Source organism: Dysidea avara, chromosome 8 (assembly GCF_963678975.1).
Source record: "Dysidea avara chromosome 8, odDysAvar1.4, whole genome shotgun sequence".
Lineage (NCBI taxonomy): Eukaryota > Metazoa > Porifera > Demospongiae > Dictyoceratida > Dysideidae > Dysidea > Dysidea avara.
In genome coordinates this window covers 939,242-958,070 of record NC_089279.1, presented here as the reverse complement: position 1 = coordinate 958,070, position 18,829 = coordinate 939,242, and the positions used below count along the sequence as shown (strand labels likewise).

The window sequence follows — 18,829 nt, the reverse complement described above, 5'->3', positions numbered from 1 at the left end:
TGGCATTGATTTTTCAACACCGCAGCATAAGAGGAAACTATCAACCATTGGAAAATCCTGCAGCTTCTGGGGGGTTACACCCCCAGACCCCCCCCCCCCCCCCCCTGAAATTCTACTTTATATTACAGCCATACAACAATAGTCATGCTGTTCCCTACTTGGCCCCCCCCTGTAGGTCAGGTCTAGAATCGCCACTGGGCTACACTAGAAAGTGTTAGGTTGTAGGAGCTGGTCCGTTTACATGTCTGCTTTTTTCTAATCCGTTTAGTCACGTCCTTAACACTCCAATACAATTAGCCACTACTCACTTTTCACAATCTGTTGTATCTTTCTCAAACACAGTTCAGTTAAACTGAGTACTCCACCCAAATCAGTCAGAGACAGGTCAGACACTGCCAATACACTATCTTCATCTTCAAACAGGTTACAAATTGGTCTGAATAACTCATCTCTCCTTTTCTGTGCCTTTCGTTTCTCCTTCTTTGACTGAGCTGCTTTCTTCCTCATTGCTTCTGGTGGCCCCACCCTGCTAGTTGGTGATAACTGGTGGACGTGTCATCAGGGCTGAGGGGAGATTCTGGAGCTGAATAAACCCCTTCTCCGCTATTGGTCAAATCTTGTTCTAATATCTGTGTATCGTCAACTTGATTCTTCTCTCGTTTCTTTTTCTCCTTCCCTCATCTCACCAAATTCCCAGGATATCATCCTCCTGCGTCCTCCTGTGACTGATTGGAGCAAGCAGATCTGATGCCGCGCGCCCTTTTCCTCATTAGTGGGCGGTGCCAGGCAAGACCATGCGGCGGAGGGTGGGCATGGCTGCATGGCGTGGCGTAGTGTTCATTTTTAGGGTGTGTGGTTAACCCATTGTGTGAAAATAATGGCAGGGTTGGTGTGTGCTAGTAGACACAGAATGTCCAGGGCGCTCGTCTTGTGTTCTCGAGTGTGTTCAGCGCACCAACAGATTAGAGGATTGCGACATTACAACTCTGAAGACGGTGGATCCTCGGGCAAATCGCTCACATTGTCCACCATGAATCAAAATGTCAGAAACATGCGCTATGAAGTGAGAGGCGGAGTTGCCCAAAGAGCAGATGAGATCGAAGAGGTAAGAAGTACAGGAGAGAAATTTGTGTGAAGCCATACATTTAACAATGTACTAACTGTTATGCACAGGGGCCTCCTGTCCGGGGGTTTTGCTGTTTCTATGCTGGCGGTCCATGCGGTGTTTTTGTAGGTCTGTAGGTTTAGCTGCTTTTTCTTTTTTCTGCTTTTTGTCATTTATAAATTAAATTAGGTTTAACTTCTAGCTAGAGATCGAGGAGTATGAGAGTGCCATTAGGGCCGAAATTAGTCTCGCGGCGCCCAACCCTAAAAAAGTCGGTCTGGTGAAACTGTGTACAAAAAGTTTGAGCTCTGGAATGTTTATTGGATGACGTTTTACCTGTTACGTAAGTGCACTGTTTACGTCACAACATCCATTCAACCAGATCCGCTTACAGCAACACCAAACTAATAGCGCTACATTATTTATTCAACATTAATACGAACCCAACAGAATTGTATGGCTGTTTTCTCAATGAGTTTAAGCGGCAGAGTCACCGGATGTAATTAACCGTAAGCTGCAAATCTTTTGAAATGTATGCATTACATAATCAATTTGAAATGGAGCGATCTGATTGGAGCTTCCAACATTCCGGCAGCGCCAGACTTTTGTATACAGTTTCACCAGACCCACTTTTAGGGTTGGGCGCCGCGAGACTAGGCTGGAATAAAAAAAAATTATATATATATGTACTAACTGTTATGCACCTATCAATAAATATTCATAATCTATTATATCCCCTTATGGACAACAGTGAGAGATAGTGGGAATTTGACTTCCAAAATCAAATACCCCACCCTTGAGGTGGTAAACTATCAGGAGGTACATATAACCTTTAACATGAGGGGTCCGGAGAAATCTCGTACGCTGTTGTAGAAATTAAATCAAGCCTGTAACCTTGAGTTTTTCTGTAAATTAGATAGCTTTTTCCCGTAAACTATAATTTATGTGGGCAGAAATTAGTACAAATCAACTTGGAAATCAGGAAATCTTGTATGCAATTTTCAAAGTTTCAGACCCGTCGCTGTAAGGTCAATAGTCAAGCTAGTACATTTGGTGATTTATCAGATCAAATCTCCGGGGACAGGAGTGGTGGGGTTTAACAACTTGTATTATCATGTATCCCTTACCCACTGTGTGTTTTCACTGATACCTGCTGAAGTGGCCTTGTTAGAGAAGTCGATCACGTGGCTCGCCCCTTTACAAAAAGAAAAGGTATGGCAAAATACAGATACTAAATCATTTCTACTGCATAGCCACTTAATGCATGAAATGATACGGGATCTGTATTTCACCAGTGTCTTACTTTTTTGTGAAGGCACCTGATTCTATAAGATCATGGACAAGGTGTCAAGATGTCCTGATTATCAAGGTGTCCTTATTAGTAAGGTGTCCTGATTTCAGGGATCATGAATAAGCATATAAAGGGTCCACAATCGTATCCTTTATGAAAATGGTTCCAGTGTAGTCTTATTATCAATAATACAATGGTTTCTTCATAGATATTAAAGAAACCATTCTCAAAGGTGATAAAGGCTAATATTGGTAATCCTCATGCCATGGGTCAGGTACCCATAACATTCTTCAGACAGGTAAGGTATTAGTGTGATGTGTGTTGCTATAGTAACAGCAATATCGGCAGGTGTTAGCATTATGTGCTGATCCAGACCTGATTGAACATGCCCCATACCCCAGTGACGTGAAGGAGAGAGCTAGACATATTCTAGAGAATTGTTTAAGTGGACACGGAATTGGTGAGTGTATCACACTGCTGGGGATGAGGGACAGAAAGACTGTGTGGAAAATGTCCCATTGAAATAGAGTAAAATGTTCCAATCAAAACGAATTGTGTTCTGCCAAATGTTAGATTAATGTCATTTCTAGTACCATAATCAGATAGTTGACTGGTGAGGACCATTGGGTAGAGTTGTGATGTAACTACTATTTGGGGACAGTTTGTGGCTACATTAGTTGGAGACCTGTTTGCTAAATTGTCTATTATGACATCAGTACAATCCTATATCTCTACCATTAGCACATATTTATCGAATCACGCATTGTGGTTGTTGGCGGTATTAAATATTCATCGAATTACATTTAGTAGATGTTGGTGGTGTTGACATTGTATATATATATTTGGCAGGTGGTCAGGTTGTTTCATCACGTGATCCGGTGCACGTGATCCCCTCTCAGCGCAGGTCAGTGACAGGCGAGTAGCTGCTATTACATTTTTCGAGCCTTTGTTGTAATCTGTATGGCTCAATGTAGGATTTTTGGCCCCTGCAGCTAACTCGAGCCTATCTGAGTGAGAGTTCCATAGCCCAAAGAAAGCCCATAATGAGGTAGCAGGGGTTCTATTAAGTAGCTAGTTGGAGTAATTTAAACCTTGCCAAAATGATCATCTTGTTTGAGCTTGGTTTTCCTGTCGCCCAAATGAGGTCTTGTCGCCCTTGATAGGCGCTGTTAAGCGTTAGCACGTGTGCCTGCCTGTTCATGGCTACCTGGCCACCTCCATGTGAACCGTGCTAGCAGCGCGGTTAGGAGCTGCAAACAGCTACTGGTTGTTGATACTGGCCGGCATAGAAAGGAACATGTTTCAAAATGTTTAGTGAGTGATGTTGTATCAGTGCCACACCCTGATCTGGCAAGCAGTCAGCTGTCAGACTACGGCAGCTTCATTGATACTTGGCTACATGACACTACAGTATAGTACCGTGGCCTTTGTTTGATTGAAGTTTTTTTTTGGTCATAGTTTTGACTTATGAATTATGCTAAGACTGCTATTGGTGTGCCACCAGCTAGCATGTTGCCAAGTTGGCAGTATTGGTAGCGGTAGTTATAACTTGTTAATCTATAATATACGTGTGTATGCAAGTGCATTTTAGTGGCTGCACGGCCTGTTGGATTTTAGCATTGTAGTCACGTGCTGACCTAGCTGATGTGCAGCTGCACTATGTCCCCAGCTCACAGTGCAGTCGTAGTGAGTAATATTGGCTCACCTACTTGTGCACTCTTGACACAATCATAATTGATGTGTTCCCCGTATCCAGAGAGTTGAGACACAGCTCAGTCTGACGTGTCTATGTGTCACTAATCTGATACTGCTTAGAGCAATCTCACATCTCTATTCATAGTGTAGGCATCTGTGTTAAACGTGCCTGGTGTGATTTCGATAAGACCAGTGTGTGATACAGCTGGCATGTGGTAATGATAGAATAGCTTAGTACGACTTTGTCTAGTTGCCTGAAGTAGTGCTACCAGATCAATGAGTCCTCACTCACTTGCTTTGTCACCATAGCTGTTGGCACTAGGCCTTTATGATTAGTGTGGGTGAAGAGGAGTCTTAGAGTACATGGCTGTACATGCTAGGCATGTAAAATTTTGCAGAGACCAAAGCCCAACCTCGTGTGATTGCTATGAAACTGTAATGTGCAATTGTACTACACTACTGACATAGCTGTCTCACCCACTGTGACTGATACTGAGTAATAGTGATGGAATCAGGTGATAAAGCTCATGACTGTCCTGTGCTGTTAATATCTGTAAGATGGTGCAGGTACTAATAATACAACTGATATGTAGCCTCGATCATGAGATGGTCAGGAGTATCAAAATAGTCCTATCCTAGCATGGCTGTTACATCTGCAACTAATGCATCAGGTGTTTTCAGTATGTAACTGTGTTGTTGAAATTCCTGACACTTCCACTGCACATGATTGCCTCAAGTGTTAGCAATATATCTTATGTGTGGGTGTAGAGTCATGGCACAGCCAGGTGTCACATCTACTACAATTGATGCAGTCAGATGTAACAATATAACTGGTATATAACTGCACAGTGCTAGTAGTGTAGCTGTCGTGTCCACTGAAGTTGGTGCAGTCAGGTGATGATGTGTGGCTGCGCTGGTGATGTTTTCTGCTACCTCCATTGTAATTGATATAGTCCGATGCTAACAGTATATACTGTACAGTGCTACTGGTGTAGCTGTCCTGTCCACTGTAGCTGATCGTGATGCAGTTAGGTGATGATATAGCTGTTGTGTGGCTGCACTGCTGATGTTTCTGTCACCTCCGCTGTGACATGTTTCTGTGCTAACAATATAGCTGATGTGGCTGTGGCTACAGTGTATGGTAATAATGTATAGCAGTACTATGGCTGTCTCATTTAATTCTATTTTTACCACTGATGTAGTTGGAAGCTAACAATATAATGACTGTACAGTGTTGTTGACGTAGCAATCACCTCAACTACAGCTGATGCATGCAATGTAGCTGTTGTGTAAATGTGTGATGACAAGAGGTCACGTTCACTGTGATTGATGGTCAGGTAGCTGATGTGTAACTGTACTGTGATACCAACATAGCTATCACATTAATTTTACTAGACTTGATGTACCCAGGTACTCTTTCTTGACTGAAGAGTACTACCAGCAGTGTCACGTTTACTGCAGTCAGGAGTTACCTGCATTGCTCAAGTGTGACTGTACTGAGTTACCAGAGTATCTGTCCCGTATTTACTGTGATAATTATTGATGCAGTCAGGCACATGTATAGTTGATGTGCGACTGCAATGTATAGTTGCTCTATTTAGTGCAGCAGGTACTGCCAATCGACATTGCTGATGTGTGACTATTAGCCACCAACTTGCATGTCACTTTCTTCTTTTTTTTTTTTTTTTTTTTTTTTTCTTTTTTTTTTTTGCGGTTGATATCGTCAGGTGTTACTCGTATTACAAATGCTACTGGTGTAGCTCATGTTTGGGTGCTACTGACACAACTCATGTTACAAGTGCTACCGACATAGCTCATGATTATGTTTGTGCATCGTTCATGTTTGAGGGCTACCAGTGTAGCCCATGTTTGAGTGCTACAGATGCAGCCCACGTTTACTGATGTAGCTCATGCTTGAGTGCTAATGACATAGCTCATGTTCGAGTATTACTGGCGTAGCTCGTGTGTGAGTGCTACTGACATCAATCATGTTTGAGTGCTGCTAACTTACCTCATCTGAGTGTTACTGACATTGCTCATGTATGGCTGCTACTAACGTAGCTCATGTCTGGGTGCTACTGATGTAGCTCATGTTTGAGTGCTACTAACTTACCTCATTTGAGTGCTACAGACATATATAGCTCATGTCTGGGTGCTATTGACTTAGCTCCTGTCTGGGTACTGCCAATATAGCTCATGTCTGAGTGCTACCAACATAGTTCATGTTTGAGTATTAGCAAAGTAGCTCATGTACTGACGTTGAGCATGTTTGAGTGCTACCAACATGGCTCATGATCATATCTGAATAATGCTAATGGTACAGCTAATGTTTGAGTGCTATTGACATAGCCCGTATTCGAGTGCTATCCCGACATAATATTATATAGATCATGTTTGAGTGCTACCAGCATAGCTCTGTCTGAGTGCTACTGATGTAGCTCATGTTACCAGCTTACCTCTTTTGAGTGCTACTAACATAGCTCGTGTCTGAAATTGAGTACTACTAATGTTCATAGCTCATGTTTGCGTGCTACTGATGTAGCTCATGTTTGAGTGCTACTGACGTAATTCATGTTTGAGTGTTACCGACATAGCTCATGTGTGAGTGCTAACGACGTATAATTCAGTTTGAGTGCTACTGACATAGCTCATGTTTAAGTGCTACCGACACAGCTCATACTGTAAGATGAAGCTCATGATTGAGTACCAACTTACCTTATGTGTGCTAGCAACATAGCTCATTACTGGGTACTATAGTAGCTCATCTGGTTACTAGTGATGTAGCTCATGTCTGGGTGTTACTAACATATTGAGCGCTACTGATTTAACTTGGGTTTGGGTACTAGCAACGTATATGTACATAACTCATGTTTGAGTGCTACTGACATAGCTCATGTTTGCGGCATAGCTAGTGTTTGACTGAGTGTTACCAACATGACTCACGTTGTGATATGTAGATCATGTTTGAGTACCAACTTACCTCATTTGAGTGCTACTAATATAGCTCGTGTCTGGCTACTACTGATGTAGCTCATGTCTGAGTGCTATTGACGGCTCATGTCTGGGTGTTAATGACACAATTCAGTACTACCGATGTAACTTGAGTTTGAGTACTACTGACGACCTAGCTCATGTTTGAGTACTATTGACCTGGCTCCTGTGTGAGTGCCGCTGATGTAGCTCCTGTGTGAGTGCTACCAACATGGGTCACATTGTGAGATGTAGCTCATGCTTGAGTACCAACTTACCGCATTTGAGTTCCACTAATGTAGCTCATGTCTGGGTGCTACTGACAGCTCATGTTTGGGTGTTAATGACATATTAAGTGCTACTGACAGCTCATGTCTGGGTGTTAATGACATATTGAGTGCTACCGATGTAACTTGGGCTTGAGTACTGCTGACATAGCTCATGTATGAGTGATGTAGCTCATGTGTGCGTGCTACCAGTGTGGCTCGTGATCACATTGTGAGATGTAGCTCATGTGTCAGTACCAACTTACCTCATTTGAGTGCTACTAACTTAGCTCATGTATGGCTACAACTAATGTAGCACATGTCTGAGTGCTACTGACAGCTCATGTGTGGGTATTAATGACATACTGAGTGCTACTGACAGCTCATGTCTGGGTGTTAATGACATACTGCGTGCTACCGATGTAACTCAGGTTTGAGTACTATTGACGTAGCTCATGTTTGAGTACTATTGACATAGCTCGTGTTTGAGTACTATTGACATAGCTCCTGTGTGAGTACTACCAATGTAGCTCATGGGCGAGTGCTACTGACGTCACTGATGTTTGAGTACTACCAATGTAGCTTGTGGGTGAGTGCTACTGACGTAGCTGATGTTTGAGTGCTACCGACGTAGTTGTGTTTAAGTGCTACTGATGTAGCTGATATTTTGAGTGCTACCGATGTAGCTGATGTTTGAGTACTACTGACATAGCTGATGTATGAGTGCTACCGAAGTAGCTGATGTTTGAGTGCTACCGATGTAGTTGATGTTTAAGTGCTACTGGTGTAGCTGATGTTTGAGTGCTACCAACATAGCTGTTTTGAGTGCTACTGACGTAGGTGATGTTTGAGTGCTACTGACGTAGGTGATGTTTGAGTGCTACCGATGTAGGTGATGTTTGAGTGCTACCGATGTAGGTGATGTTTGAGTGCTACTGACGTAGGTGATGTTTGAGTGCTACTGACGTAGGTGATGTTTGAGTGCTACCGACGTAGGTGATGTTTGAGTGCTACCGACGTAGGTGATGTTTGAGTGCTACCGATGTAGGTGATGTTTGAGTGCTACTGACGTAGCTGATGTATGAGTGCTGCCGAAGTAGCTGATGTTTGAGTGCTACCGATGTAGTTGATGTTTAAGTGCGAGTGCTACCGACGTAGTTGATGTTTGTTTGAGTGCTACCGACGTAGTTGATGTTTGTTTGAGTGCTACCGAAGTAGATGATGTTTGAGTGCTACCGATGTAGGTGATGTTTGAGTGCTACTGACGTAGCTGATGTATGAGTGCTACCGAAGTAGCTGATGTTTGAGTGCTACCGATGTAGTTGATGTTTAAGTGCTACCGGTGTAGCTGATGTTTGAGTGCTACCGACGTAGGTGATGTTTGAGTGCTACCGACGTAGGTGATGTTTGAGTGCTACCGACGTAGGTGATGTTTGAGTGCTACCGACGTAGGTGATGTTTGAGTGCTACCGACGTAGGTGATGTTTGAGTGCTACCGACGTAGGTGATGTTTGAGTGCTACCGACGTAGGTGATGTTTGAGTGCTACCGACGTAGGTGATGTTTGAGTGCTACCGACGTAGGTGATGTTTGAGTGCTACCGACGTAGGTGATGTTTGAGTGCTACCGACGTAGGTGATGTTTGAGTGCTACCGACGTAGGTGATGTTTGAGTGCTACCGACGTAGGTGATGTTTGAGTGCTACCGATGTAGGTGATGTTTGTTTGAGTGCTACCGACGTAGTTGATGTTTGTTTGAGTGCTACCGACGTATGTTTGAGTGCTACCGAAGTAGATGATGTTTGTTTGAGTGCTACCGACGTAGGTGATGTTTGTTTGAGTGCTACCGACGTAGGTGATGTTTGAGTGTTACCGACGTAGATGATGTGTAAGTGCTACCGCTGTAGCTGATGTTTGAGTACTACCAACGTAGCTGATGTTTTCAGTGCTACCGATGTAGCTGATGTTTGAGTGCTACTGACATAGCTGATGTATGAGTGCTACCAATGTAGCTCATGTTGAGTGCTACTGATGTAGCTGCCCATTTACCTGTCCCCAACTGAACCAGGCCTAGCTATCATCCCCCCTCCTAGGGGCTAGACTTAAAATGTGGAATCCATCCAGTTAAATTTGTGCTAAACTAATCCATTAATTCCTTTTAAAAGAAAACCCAGCAACCTTACCCTAAAAGGCCAGGTACCGTCTACGCTTACTCCAGGATTTACTATATTTCACTTCCTTCCGTGTGAAGGGAGGAGAGTGGGTAACTGGCCCTGACTGGTTTGTGGGGATTTCTGGTGGTAAGTGATAACTCACCCGGTGAGACGATAATGGAGAATTTACTGATAGAATCAGTTATGTTGATCTGTGTGTGCCAGCACGGCTAGAGCGCTATTGATCAAACTAGTACCGGAAACTTGCTTGAAGTTCTTCATGGTCACAATCTGACGGTTACCACTGTGGTTCGCGGGGTAACAGTAGAAGTTGATACTCTACTAGTCATCAGGATATCGTTCCGTTTGAGGTAGAAATGAGATGTCATTGTTCTCCGTCTCGCACTTTTACGCACGACGAGTTGAAGTTCGATCACACGAGCCAACAAATGGAGCCTTCTGCATCACGTGTGTGATTGGCTGGAGGCGTGCGTGATTCTTTTGTGCTAACGACGGTTAAGCTATTAACCTCCATTTAGTATGTGTTGACATGGTAACCATATCACTTAGTGTATATTATTGTTCTGGTGATGTGTTATTACCAGAAATGACATCATAAAAGATGTGATGTAGTTATTCATTACTATGGTGATAATTAATCCACAAAATGTTAATATCTTACTGACCCACTAATTGCAGGATGGTATCACCTGGATAATTGTAACATGTTCAAATGTAGTCAGTGTAAGGTCATCATTATGATGAACTATGTCATAACCTAATGATGACTATATCTCACTACAGGTGCCTACACTGGCTCAGTTGGTGTGGTCGAGTTCAGGAAAGATGTAGCAAGGTTTATTGAGGAGAGAGATGGCTACCCTGCTGACTACGAGAATATCTATCTCACTAATGGAGCCAGTGATGGGATAAGGGTGTGTGTATGTATAGTGTAAGAGAGAGAGTGTGTGTGTGTGTGTGTGTGTGTGTGTGTGTGTGTGTGTGTGTGTGTGTGTGTGTGTGTGTGTGTGTGTGTGTGTGTGTGTGTGTGTGTGTGCATACATGCCTAGTATTATTGTGATGTTGTGTGTAGCCTTGCTATTGTTTCATTTGAGGACAGGATCTGCTACACATTAGGTTGTCTGTACATTTCCTCAACTTCTGTGGTGGCTGTTGATTGGTCCAACTTCATCACAGTATACTTGTTAACAAGTGATACCCTGTGGGGCTATAAGTTGAGTATGGTGTTGATAGGATGACAGAAGATAAAGTTCACACTCCTTTTTATATTAAGAACCTTGATTTGATGAATCAGTAATGAATCAATTCATCAACTTTTATATAACTAAGGCTCAATAAGTGAGTGTTATGTTGGGGTGTTGTATTCCCCAATGGGTTCTATGTGACCTATTGTATGGCTTTTTTGTAACTACAAAACTTTATAACAAACACTGAAACATTCTGTGATGAAATAAACAAGAGATTTGTATTCATACACATCATCTCATTGTATACCATATTTCTCAATGATGTCACCAAATCATCTAGTGTAGCTATAATGACATATTGATTGAAGTACTGAAAATTTACTATGACATTGTTGATACTCTTCTTAGCGGCCATCTGTTCATAAGGCCACCTCTATTAATAAATCTCTTTGGCCTCTGGGAAAATCCTAAACAACACTTCCAGTTGCTATATTGTTAGTTTTAGCCCTGTATCACCTGAATCACTAACCTTTGTTACAAGTTTCTTAGATAGAATCCCATTCGTTGGCGAACTTCTTTGGAGACTATCACCCTCGTCCGGGGACCTGAGCAGCCATGGAACTTTCCACCTTGACAATTTTACACAGTTGTAGAAAATCATACATGACTGCTTAGCATATGGGGCTATTTAAAAAAACTATCTGCCATCTTACTAGGCATGACGTGGCAAATCCGTTAAGCTTTATTTAAAGCCCCATGTACTAAACTATGTGGAATATATGTGGTAAATGTTTCAAAGAAGAATTATGCACATAGATCCTCTTGATATCGACGGCTTTTACTTCCTTCCCCTTTTCCCAATCACCAAAATTTATATATCAATCAACAGCTTATTCATCAAGGAGTCCATTAAACGTTATCCCATCTCCATTCATTGTAGTATGTGCATATTACGGAGGTTTGTACACGACCATTGTTTGTTGTTGTTTTTTTTGAGCCAGCATTCTGGGTTAAAGGGTTAAGGTCAACTTAATTCCCCATGTGGAGCATTTATACACTACTACACCTGTCTAAAGCAGCCACTTGTCTAAAGCAGCCACCTGTCTATTAAGACCAAAATTTTTTAACCAGTTTAGGCATGTTCTACTCAGATATAGTATTCCGTTGGATAACTCATGTTGCTGATGGTATGTGATATACCATATTTTCAAGACTTCATAATGGCTGCATAAACTTGTGATTGTTATAGTATGTTCACGTTGAGCTGAATCCTGAAAAATAGCTAAAAATTAAAAGTGGATTTTTACTCAACAGAGTTAACATTTCAGCCAACCAGATGATTATTGGTAACAGCAAAGGTGTCAACAACAGACACGTATGGTTTGGCTCCATTACAAGTTCAGGAAAGGGCTGTATTGGAAACTGTACTTATATGGCTTCCCATAGGAAATGTCTTGTGAAATTTTTGATCGGCCGTAAATATTAAGTCAAACATTTGAACAAAGATTTTGAAATATTTTTAGCGGGTCAAGCAGTACTACAAATGGAGGTATGTTCCGTTCCAAAAATGGAAGGAAATGGTGGACCTATTATCATCCACTTTTGGAAGGTTATTACGCAGAGGAAATATTACTCCAAAAGTGGATGGAAATGACACATTTTTCCTATATAGTGACTAAAATGAGTAATAATCATCCATATTTGGAGTCTTTTAGTCTTCCACTTTTGGATGATTCTGTTATCATGAAACAATCATCCATATTTGGATTGTTCTAGTCTTCCACTTTTGGATGATTCTGTTATCATGAAACAATCATCCATATTTGGAGTCTTTTAGTCTTCCTCTTTTGGGTGATTCTTTTATCATGAAACAATCATCCATATTTGGAGTCTTTTAGTCTTCCTCTTTTGGGTGATTCTTTGATCATGAAACAATCATCCAAATTCGGATACCTATAGTAAATTTGCTAGCACCGGCTTAGAAATGTTGTAGCTATTGTCATTCATGCCGGCAAAAGTAGCTGTAATGGCAAATATTCATAAAATATTATTTTGAAATGACAGTTGTGACACTGAAACTTGTGTGACCATCGATTTGGATTTCACAACTTTTTCATGCAACTTATTTTATAAAACGTCTGTAATTTCACTGTTTTTGCGTGGATATAAATTTCGCTGTTTTTTGTGTGGATATAAATTCTCCTTAGTTTTTTACAGCTTGTCTGTTTATGTGTAGATCTAAATTCTTTTTGTACGTGTGGGACTACACAGTACCAGCGTGCAAACAGATTCTCTTAACAAAATGCAAAAGATTATCGTTAGTAGTAGTGCACATATACACATAAATTATACACTTATACAATTACTGAAATTTCCTACAAATCTTTAAATTCTTGCATGCCAAAAACAGTTTGATATGAAATTTGAAATTTGGAGCCTTCATATATGCAATGTGGCCTTTGATCTTTTGCAATCCAGCATTTGCTTGTTCATTGATTTGGGAATTAAGGGATGCTAGATACTCTTGCTGATAAATGTCCATGTTATATCCACTTGAACAGCCGGTGTGTCCTCTCCAATGAAATCTATCCACCAAAAATGTAGTGTTTTGAAACATCACTGGCTCACGGTTCAGCACGTATTGATGAAGCTTACAACTGTTGTCGTAAATTATGTACTCGGGCATGCTGTGAAATCTTGTTAATATTAACTCAAATGGATGACGTGGAGACTCATGCTGTTTTAATATTTGAAAACCATAACATACACCATGGCTACAAAAGAGTGTAAAGATTCCTGGTGTTAAGACAGGATGACTTGAGGAAAACTTTCTGCAGGAGTCTCGATCTTCCTTGTGTAATTTCAAGTCTGCTGCATAATTTCGTACCCTTCGCACCAGTGGTAGGCTGGGAAAACAAGAAAAGTAGTCTTCATCCGGTGGAGACAAAAAATTATTAGGTGCTGAAACATTGTATGGTGCTAAGCACAAATCTCTTAACAGCTTGAAAAGATTACATACACTTAAAGGGATGGGCTCTGCCAACGTTAGCTTATTCAGGAAAACTGTGATAACAGGTGCACTCTTTTGCAAAAGTGCAAACTCTTTTTTTTGACCTGCCTGTCTAACGTCAATTCCTGAAATCACCTTATCAATTACTTCAATGACATCAGCCTTGCCTGCTATCTGAATCATGCCACATATGGCCGTGTTGCGAGCCAACTCAGAAAAAAATTCTCTGTAAGCATGAGGTGCTACTGTTGTTCCAGTTTCTTTATAGAGTTGATCAATGACACCGGCAAGCGCACTAGCCCCTTCGGCTCTCATCAATTTCATCATCGAGTTAAACTGTGGTAGAGTAAGATGCTTGGGAGATTTCACACACTTTCTGTCCTTTGTATAACCCGAGTACTGTAATAGTAATTCTCGTGACTTTACCGTTTTCAGTAACACTCTTTCTGAATGTCTAACTGTCACACACTGAATACTGTCAGTGGATTTAGTTTCCTGCACAGAAAGCCTACTCAGAAAGTCTTTGCGAAAACCAATGAGGGTGCCATCACACACAATGGTTTTAGGTGTATGTTCACATTGGGGACAAAGAAAGCATTCTTGATAATTAATATCTAGCAATCTGGCAAAGCAGTTCCATGCCTGACGAAGATGTTTGATTCCCACTGGGCGTGACTTGCTTAAGACTGAAAAAGTTTGTTGCATGGATCTGTGAAAAGCTATCAACGGATTTTTTCCTTCTAACATGATGTGTAAATATGTAAACAACAGCCCATAGTAAAACAGATGCTTACCATCTAAATTTAATAGCAAGTGATCACGACCGTCATATTCCTGTTTACAATTGCAATCCCCCATTGTTGGTCTGTAAAAGCAGTGTCTTTTTGACTATCATGTATTGACACAGACTCTTTATGAATAATCACGTCTTTGGTAGATATCCAAGAATTAAGCACTGGGTCATCAGAACTAAACTTATGGCCATGCTCACATTTCAGTGTTTCATTATAATTAGGAACTAACTCTTTAGGAAATTTCCACTCACCACACTCATGTGCGTCATGAATACTTTGAAGTTCAGTTGGCAGTGGGTATGGGATTAGCTGTGATGATAAGCATGTAAATTGTTGCTCCTCAATGGATTCAGCATCTTGGTCAATGTATATGTCATTTACCTCGCACCAATTGAGGAACTGTGTTACGTGTTGACAGTGATCATGGCACAAATCACAATAGAGTCTTGTGCTTTGCCTGGAGCATATTAAGCCACATTCACTGCCATCATACACAGCTACTAACAGAGGATCAGTACATATAATATCAACAGATTCATCACTATCTTGCTGGTGACATATTTCACTAGCTGACTCAAACAATTGTTCTGTTGCCAAAGCATGTACACAGTAGCTCTTTTTTTCTTCAGAGGCCCTTACACGTAGGTTGCAATCAGAAAAATCACCATGGCAGTATGAATTGCATCTCTCCTTTTGAAACTTTGAGGAATCACACGAACACAACAGTATCACAATAGATTGAGAAAGGTACAGCTTTTGAACTAAACAATAGCCTGACTTGAGATTTCCTGAACTATCGCAATCAGCAATGACATATCTTTGACTATTTGACAACTCATAATATCGGCCTGAACTTTTTAGGCTTCTGACAAAGGCAGATTGTAGTGGAAATTCACCAACCTATATAGAAAAATCAAATTAAATTTTAGTAGGAAGACCCCTCTCTTAGTTGTCCTGCATGTAGGACAGGTACTGATGATAGTAGTATTAACAAGACAGACTGTGTCAAACTCAGCAAACACACTGTGTAGAACTATCAATAACTATATAGTGTGCAAAGGCTTCAACTTATTTAACACCTATCAACAGTTCTTTATAACCAGTAATGTTGTTTTTAACTTGCCAAAAGGTGAACTTTACTTAGTGTGGCTGTACTGGTAATTTAATTATTATTTGAAGCCCTCATTGATCTGGGGACTGATAAAACCCTTTTAAAAAACAGCACTCCAGACTTCGGGTTACTTATAAAAGCCTCCAGGACCTTTTCTACAACTTTTAAGACTAAATAAAATATTTTAAGCAGAAAGTTTCTCAATTTCGCTACGTAACCACCCAACCAAAGTCACTTATTTGACCACTTTTGAATCAGTAGAATCTACCTTTCGAGAACCTAGTAGGTTCTGGGTGTGTTAAGGTCAAGTCTTGGTTCTAAAAAAAATTGAAACACCGTTGTGAATGCTCCTGCAAAGAGTAATCTGAATGCTAGTGATAACTACTGAATGCCTCCACACAATTACCATAATATTATAGAAGGAAGTTTAAAGGATCAAGCGGTAGTAAGGTTGCATACACACCCAAAGATGCTAGTGTACATTTAATCCTTAATTCAGAACCCTTGTGCAATTATTGTTACCTTCTTATGATCTAGTTGTAGGGACAAGCCATCATCACCATTTTCTTGTGACTTTGCTAATCTGGTTGACTATAAGAAAGAGATCATGCTTAAACTCTTAAGACTACTATAACTAACCTATCTTTTAGTACTTAGCAGATTCCCTTTTCTCTGCTTCACTTTAACTTGGATTCCCTTTGTTGCTGCTGCCATTTCAACTACATGCACCAAAAACTAATGTCCACATAGCAGAATACTGGTCTGTGCAGCTGAGTAGACAGTTTTAATTCAAAGGTTTGTTTGTGTCAAAGACTTCAAAGAAGTGTGATTTTTGCTGTTTCAGCAACCTCAAACCCTTAAAATCTGAAGTCAGATTTTTATCAAGTCATTTAGTAACAGTAAAGCTTGGATCTGAAGATGACTTCAAAAGTAGTAAATAACAATGCCAGGGATATCAAGAGAAAGTTGGATGTGATTTCTAAGAAATGCCAGGAATTGAAAGGTTTGGGAGTGGCTGTTGCTGTCGCATATTCTACCACAAAGACCAATGGTCTCTATGTTTTTGGAGATGAAAGAATTTCCAAAGTGGTGCAGAAGTACAAGGATGAGATACTCTTAGATCCAGATTGGCAAAAGGAGGAGATGGAGAGCTCTAGTAAAGTTTTGTTACCCCCTTTGCCAGATTCATTATATAGCCTAAATGGAATTACAATGAAAGCTTTAATTCAGGGCATAATGAAAGATCTCAAACTTTCATGGAATTCTGACAAGCCAGAATGGTGGCCAGATACTGTGCCATTTGTCAATGTGACACAGCCTGCTCCAGAGTTTGAAGGTTAGTTACCACAATGAAAAAAGTTTTTGATGTGTATCAACATAGGGAATTGGAGCATTGCTCTACGAGAAATAATCACAGCATGCTATACTCATCATGGACTGGATGTTCGTACATACATTCAGCCAGATGCAGAGGATACACGTGAACGTGTTCCTGTTCCTCGTGATCTCCAAATTGAAGATGATGGATCTAGAGGTCCTCAAATAGAAGACGATGAATTTAGAGATCCCCAAGATGAAGATGATGAATCTGGAGGTCAACAAATTGGTAATAATAAAACCAGACAGAGAAAAAGACCGGATTTCACACCTTTGGCTGTTAGAAAACCTAAAAGGCAAAGACACCAACCACAAAGATTGGAGTAAAAGTAAAATACTTACTTTGTAGTCTAACCTCTTTATTTCAAATAGCTGCATATGCATCTTTAAATTAATTATAATTCTAGTATATAACATAAAAGCTGCGGTACATTATGCGCTAGCAATAGACAAAGGGCTTGCACCGTAGCAATACATGTCAAGATCACTCACAACGAGATTCCTTTAAGGACTAGCTCCATCTTACCAAGTACAAAGCAAATCTGTCAGTAGCTAGGCATGTTATATCATGTATTCACAACAGGTTCTACTATGGAGGGATATTACTAATCACTGGACTGGACTGACATATTTTGGTTGTTACACATTCTGAGGTCATATTTGTTCTGTCTTTGCAAATCAAAGGCCTTCAGGGAGCCTTCTGCCCATTGCAAATCTTGGCAGAGAACTGCAGTATGAGAAAACTGCCATCTACATACACTCTTAGCTGTATGAATAGTTGATGATTAAACTTTAGGAGAGATTAGGTATAGCACAGCTTTAATACATAGTAAAACAGAACTGTAAGTTGTTCTTGGCATCGCAGCACTGCAATGGCTGTGCACTAAGGCATTTGAGTCTTGTGTAAGTACAAACAGCAATCAGAGGACTGCCTTGTGGAAAGAGGCTGCAAGCACAACAGCCCATAACACCACTAAAACAGTTGGGCATTTGTTTCCCCATAAAAACAGATACTGCACTATAGTCAATGAATGGGCTGTCACTATACAGCTGGCTTTTCTTGCTCAAATAAGCAACGTTAAACAGTGAAGAAATCAAGCCTGTAGCTGTAGCCATTGTTGAGTTACGCTTGTCTGAACGCATTAGTAAGTCAGTCAGTCAGTAGAAAATTGTGTTAAATAAGAAACTTTTAAAATTTAATATCAATTCAGTGGAAGGGCTTTTTGGCGATCTGAAGACATTTTTGAGCTTGCCTATGCCTAACCAATACTGCCTAGATGTCAGAAACTAAATATTAAGGGTTTTGGGTGATATTTTGGGGCAAGAAATCCCTAGCCTTCATGATCCCTATAGTACTACTGTACTATATGAGTACTTCTTGATTACTCTGTTTTTTTTTAAATCATATGTCCAATCCCTATTCTACTTGTTTAAACTTTTATCCCCACTAAATTAAATGTTTTTCTTGTTTGTGAAGCTAGAAAATGATAGTATCAGCAGCATTTAGAGTCTTTTGTGAAGCTACCTTTTCATGCGAAGCATGAGTATAAGACAAATTTTGAAGAAAAGTTTTGGTGACCTCTGTATGTCTACTTTTGGGTTGATAAGGGGAAGGGGGGACTAGAACAATCCAGGTATGGATGATTGTTCTACGATGAAAGAATCATCCAAAACAGGAAGACTAAAATCATCCAGGTATGGATGATTGATTTACGAGAAAAGAATCATCCAAAAGTGGAAGGCTAAAACAATCCAGATGTGGATGATTGTTTTATGATGAAAGAATCATCCAAAAGTGGAAGGCTAAAACAATCCAGATATGGATGATTGTTTTATGATGAAAGAATCATC

The 18,829-nt window shown here is 40.5% G+C and overlaps 2 protein-coding genes across 2 annotated transcripts in view; both read left to right on the top strand.

The window, feature by feature from the left end:
• The first annotated feature begins 795 nt into the window (after window positions 1-795).
• The window catches only part of LOC136264690 (alanine aminotransferase 1-like), a 31,568-nt gene continuing 13,534 nt past the window's right edge, over window positions 796-18,829 (top strand). The window contains exons 1-4 of the mRNA XM_066059469.1: window positions 796-1,105; window positions 2,605-2,694; window positions 2,745-2,856; window positions 10,283-10,413. Of these exons, the coding sequence (XP_065915541.1) occupies window positions 878-1,105; window positions 2,605-2,694; window positions 2,745-2,856; window positions 10,283-10,413 (561 nt within the window). The 5' untranslated portion in view covers window positions 796-877. The remainder of the gene's footprint in view (window positions 1,106-2,604; window positions 2,695-2,744; window positions 2,857-10,282; window positions 10,414-18,829) is intronic.
• LOC136264692 (nuclear respiratory factor 1-like) lies at window positions 13,776-17,885 on the top strand. Its single transcript, XM_066059471.1, has 2 exons — window positions 13,776-16,937; window positions 16,983-17,885. Exons 1-2 carry the CDS (start codon window positions 16,520-16,522, stop codon window positions 17,303-17,305), a joined length of 741 nt encoding a protein of 246 aa, XP_065915543.1. The 5' UTR covers window positions 13,776-16,519; the 3' UTR covers window positions 17,306-17,885.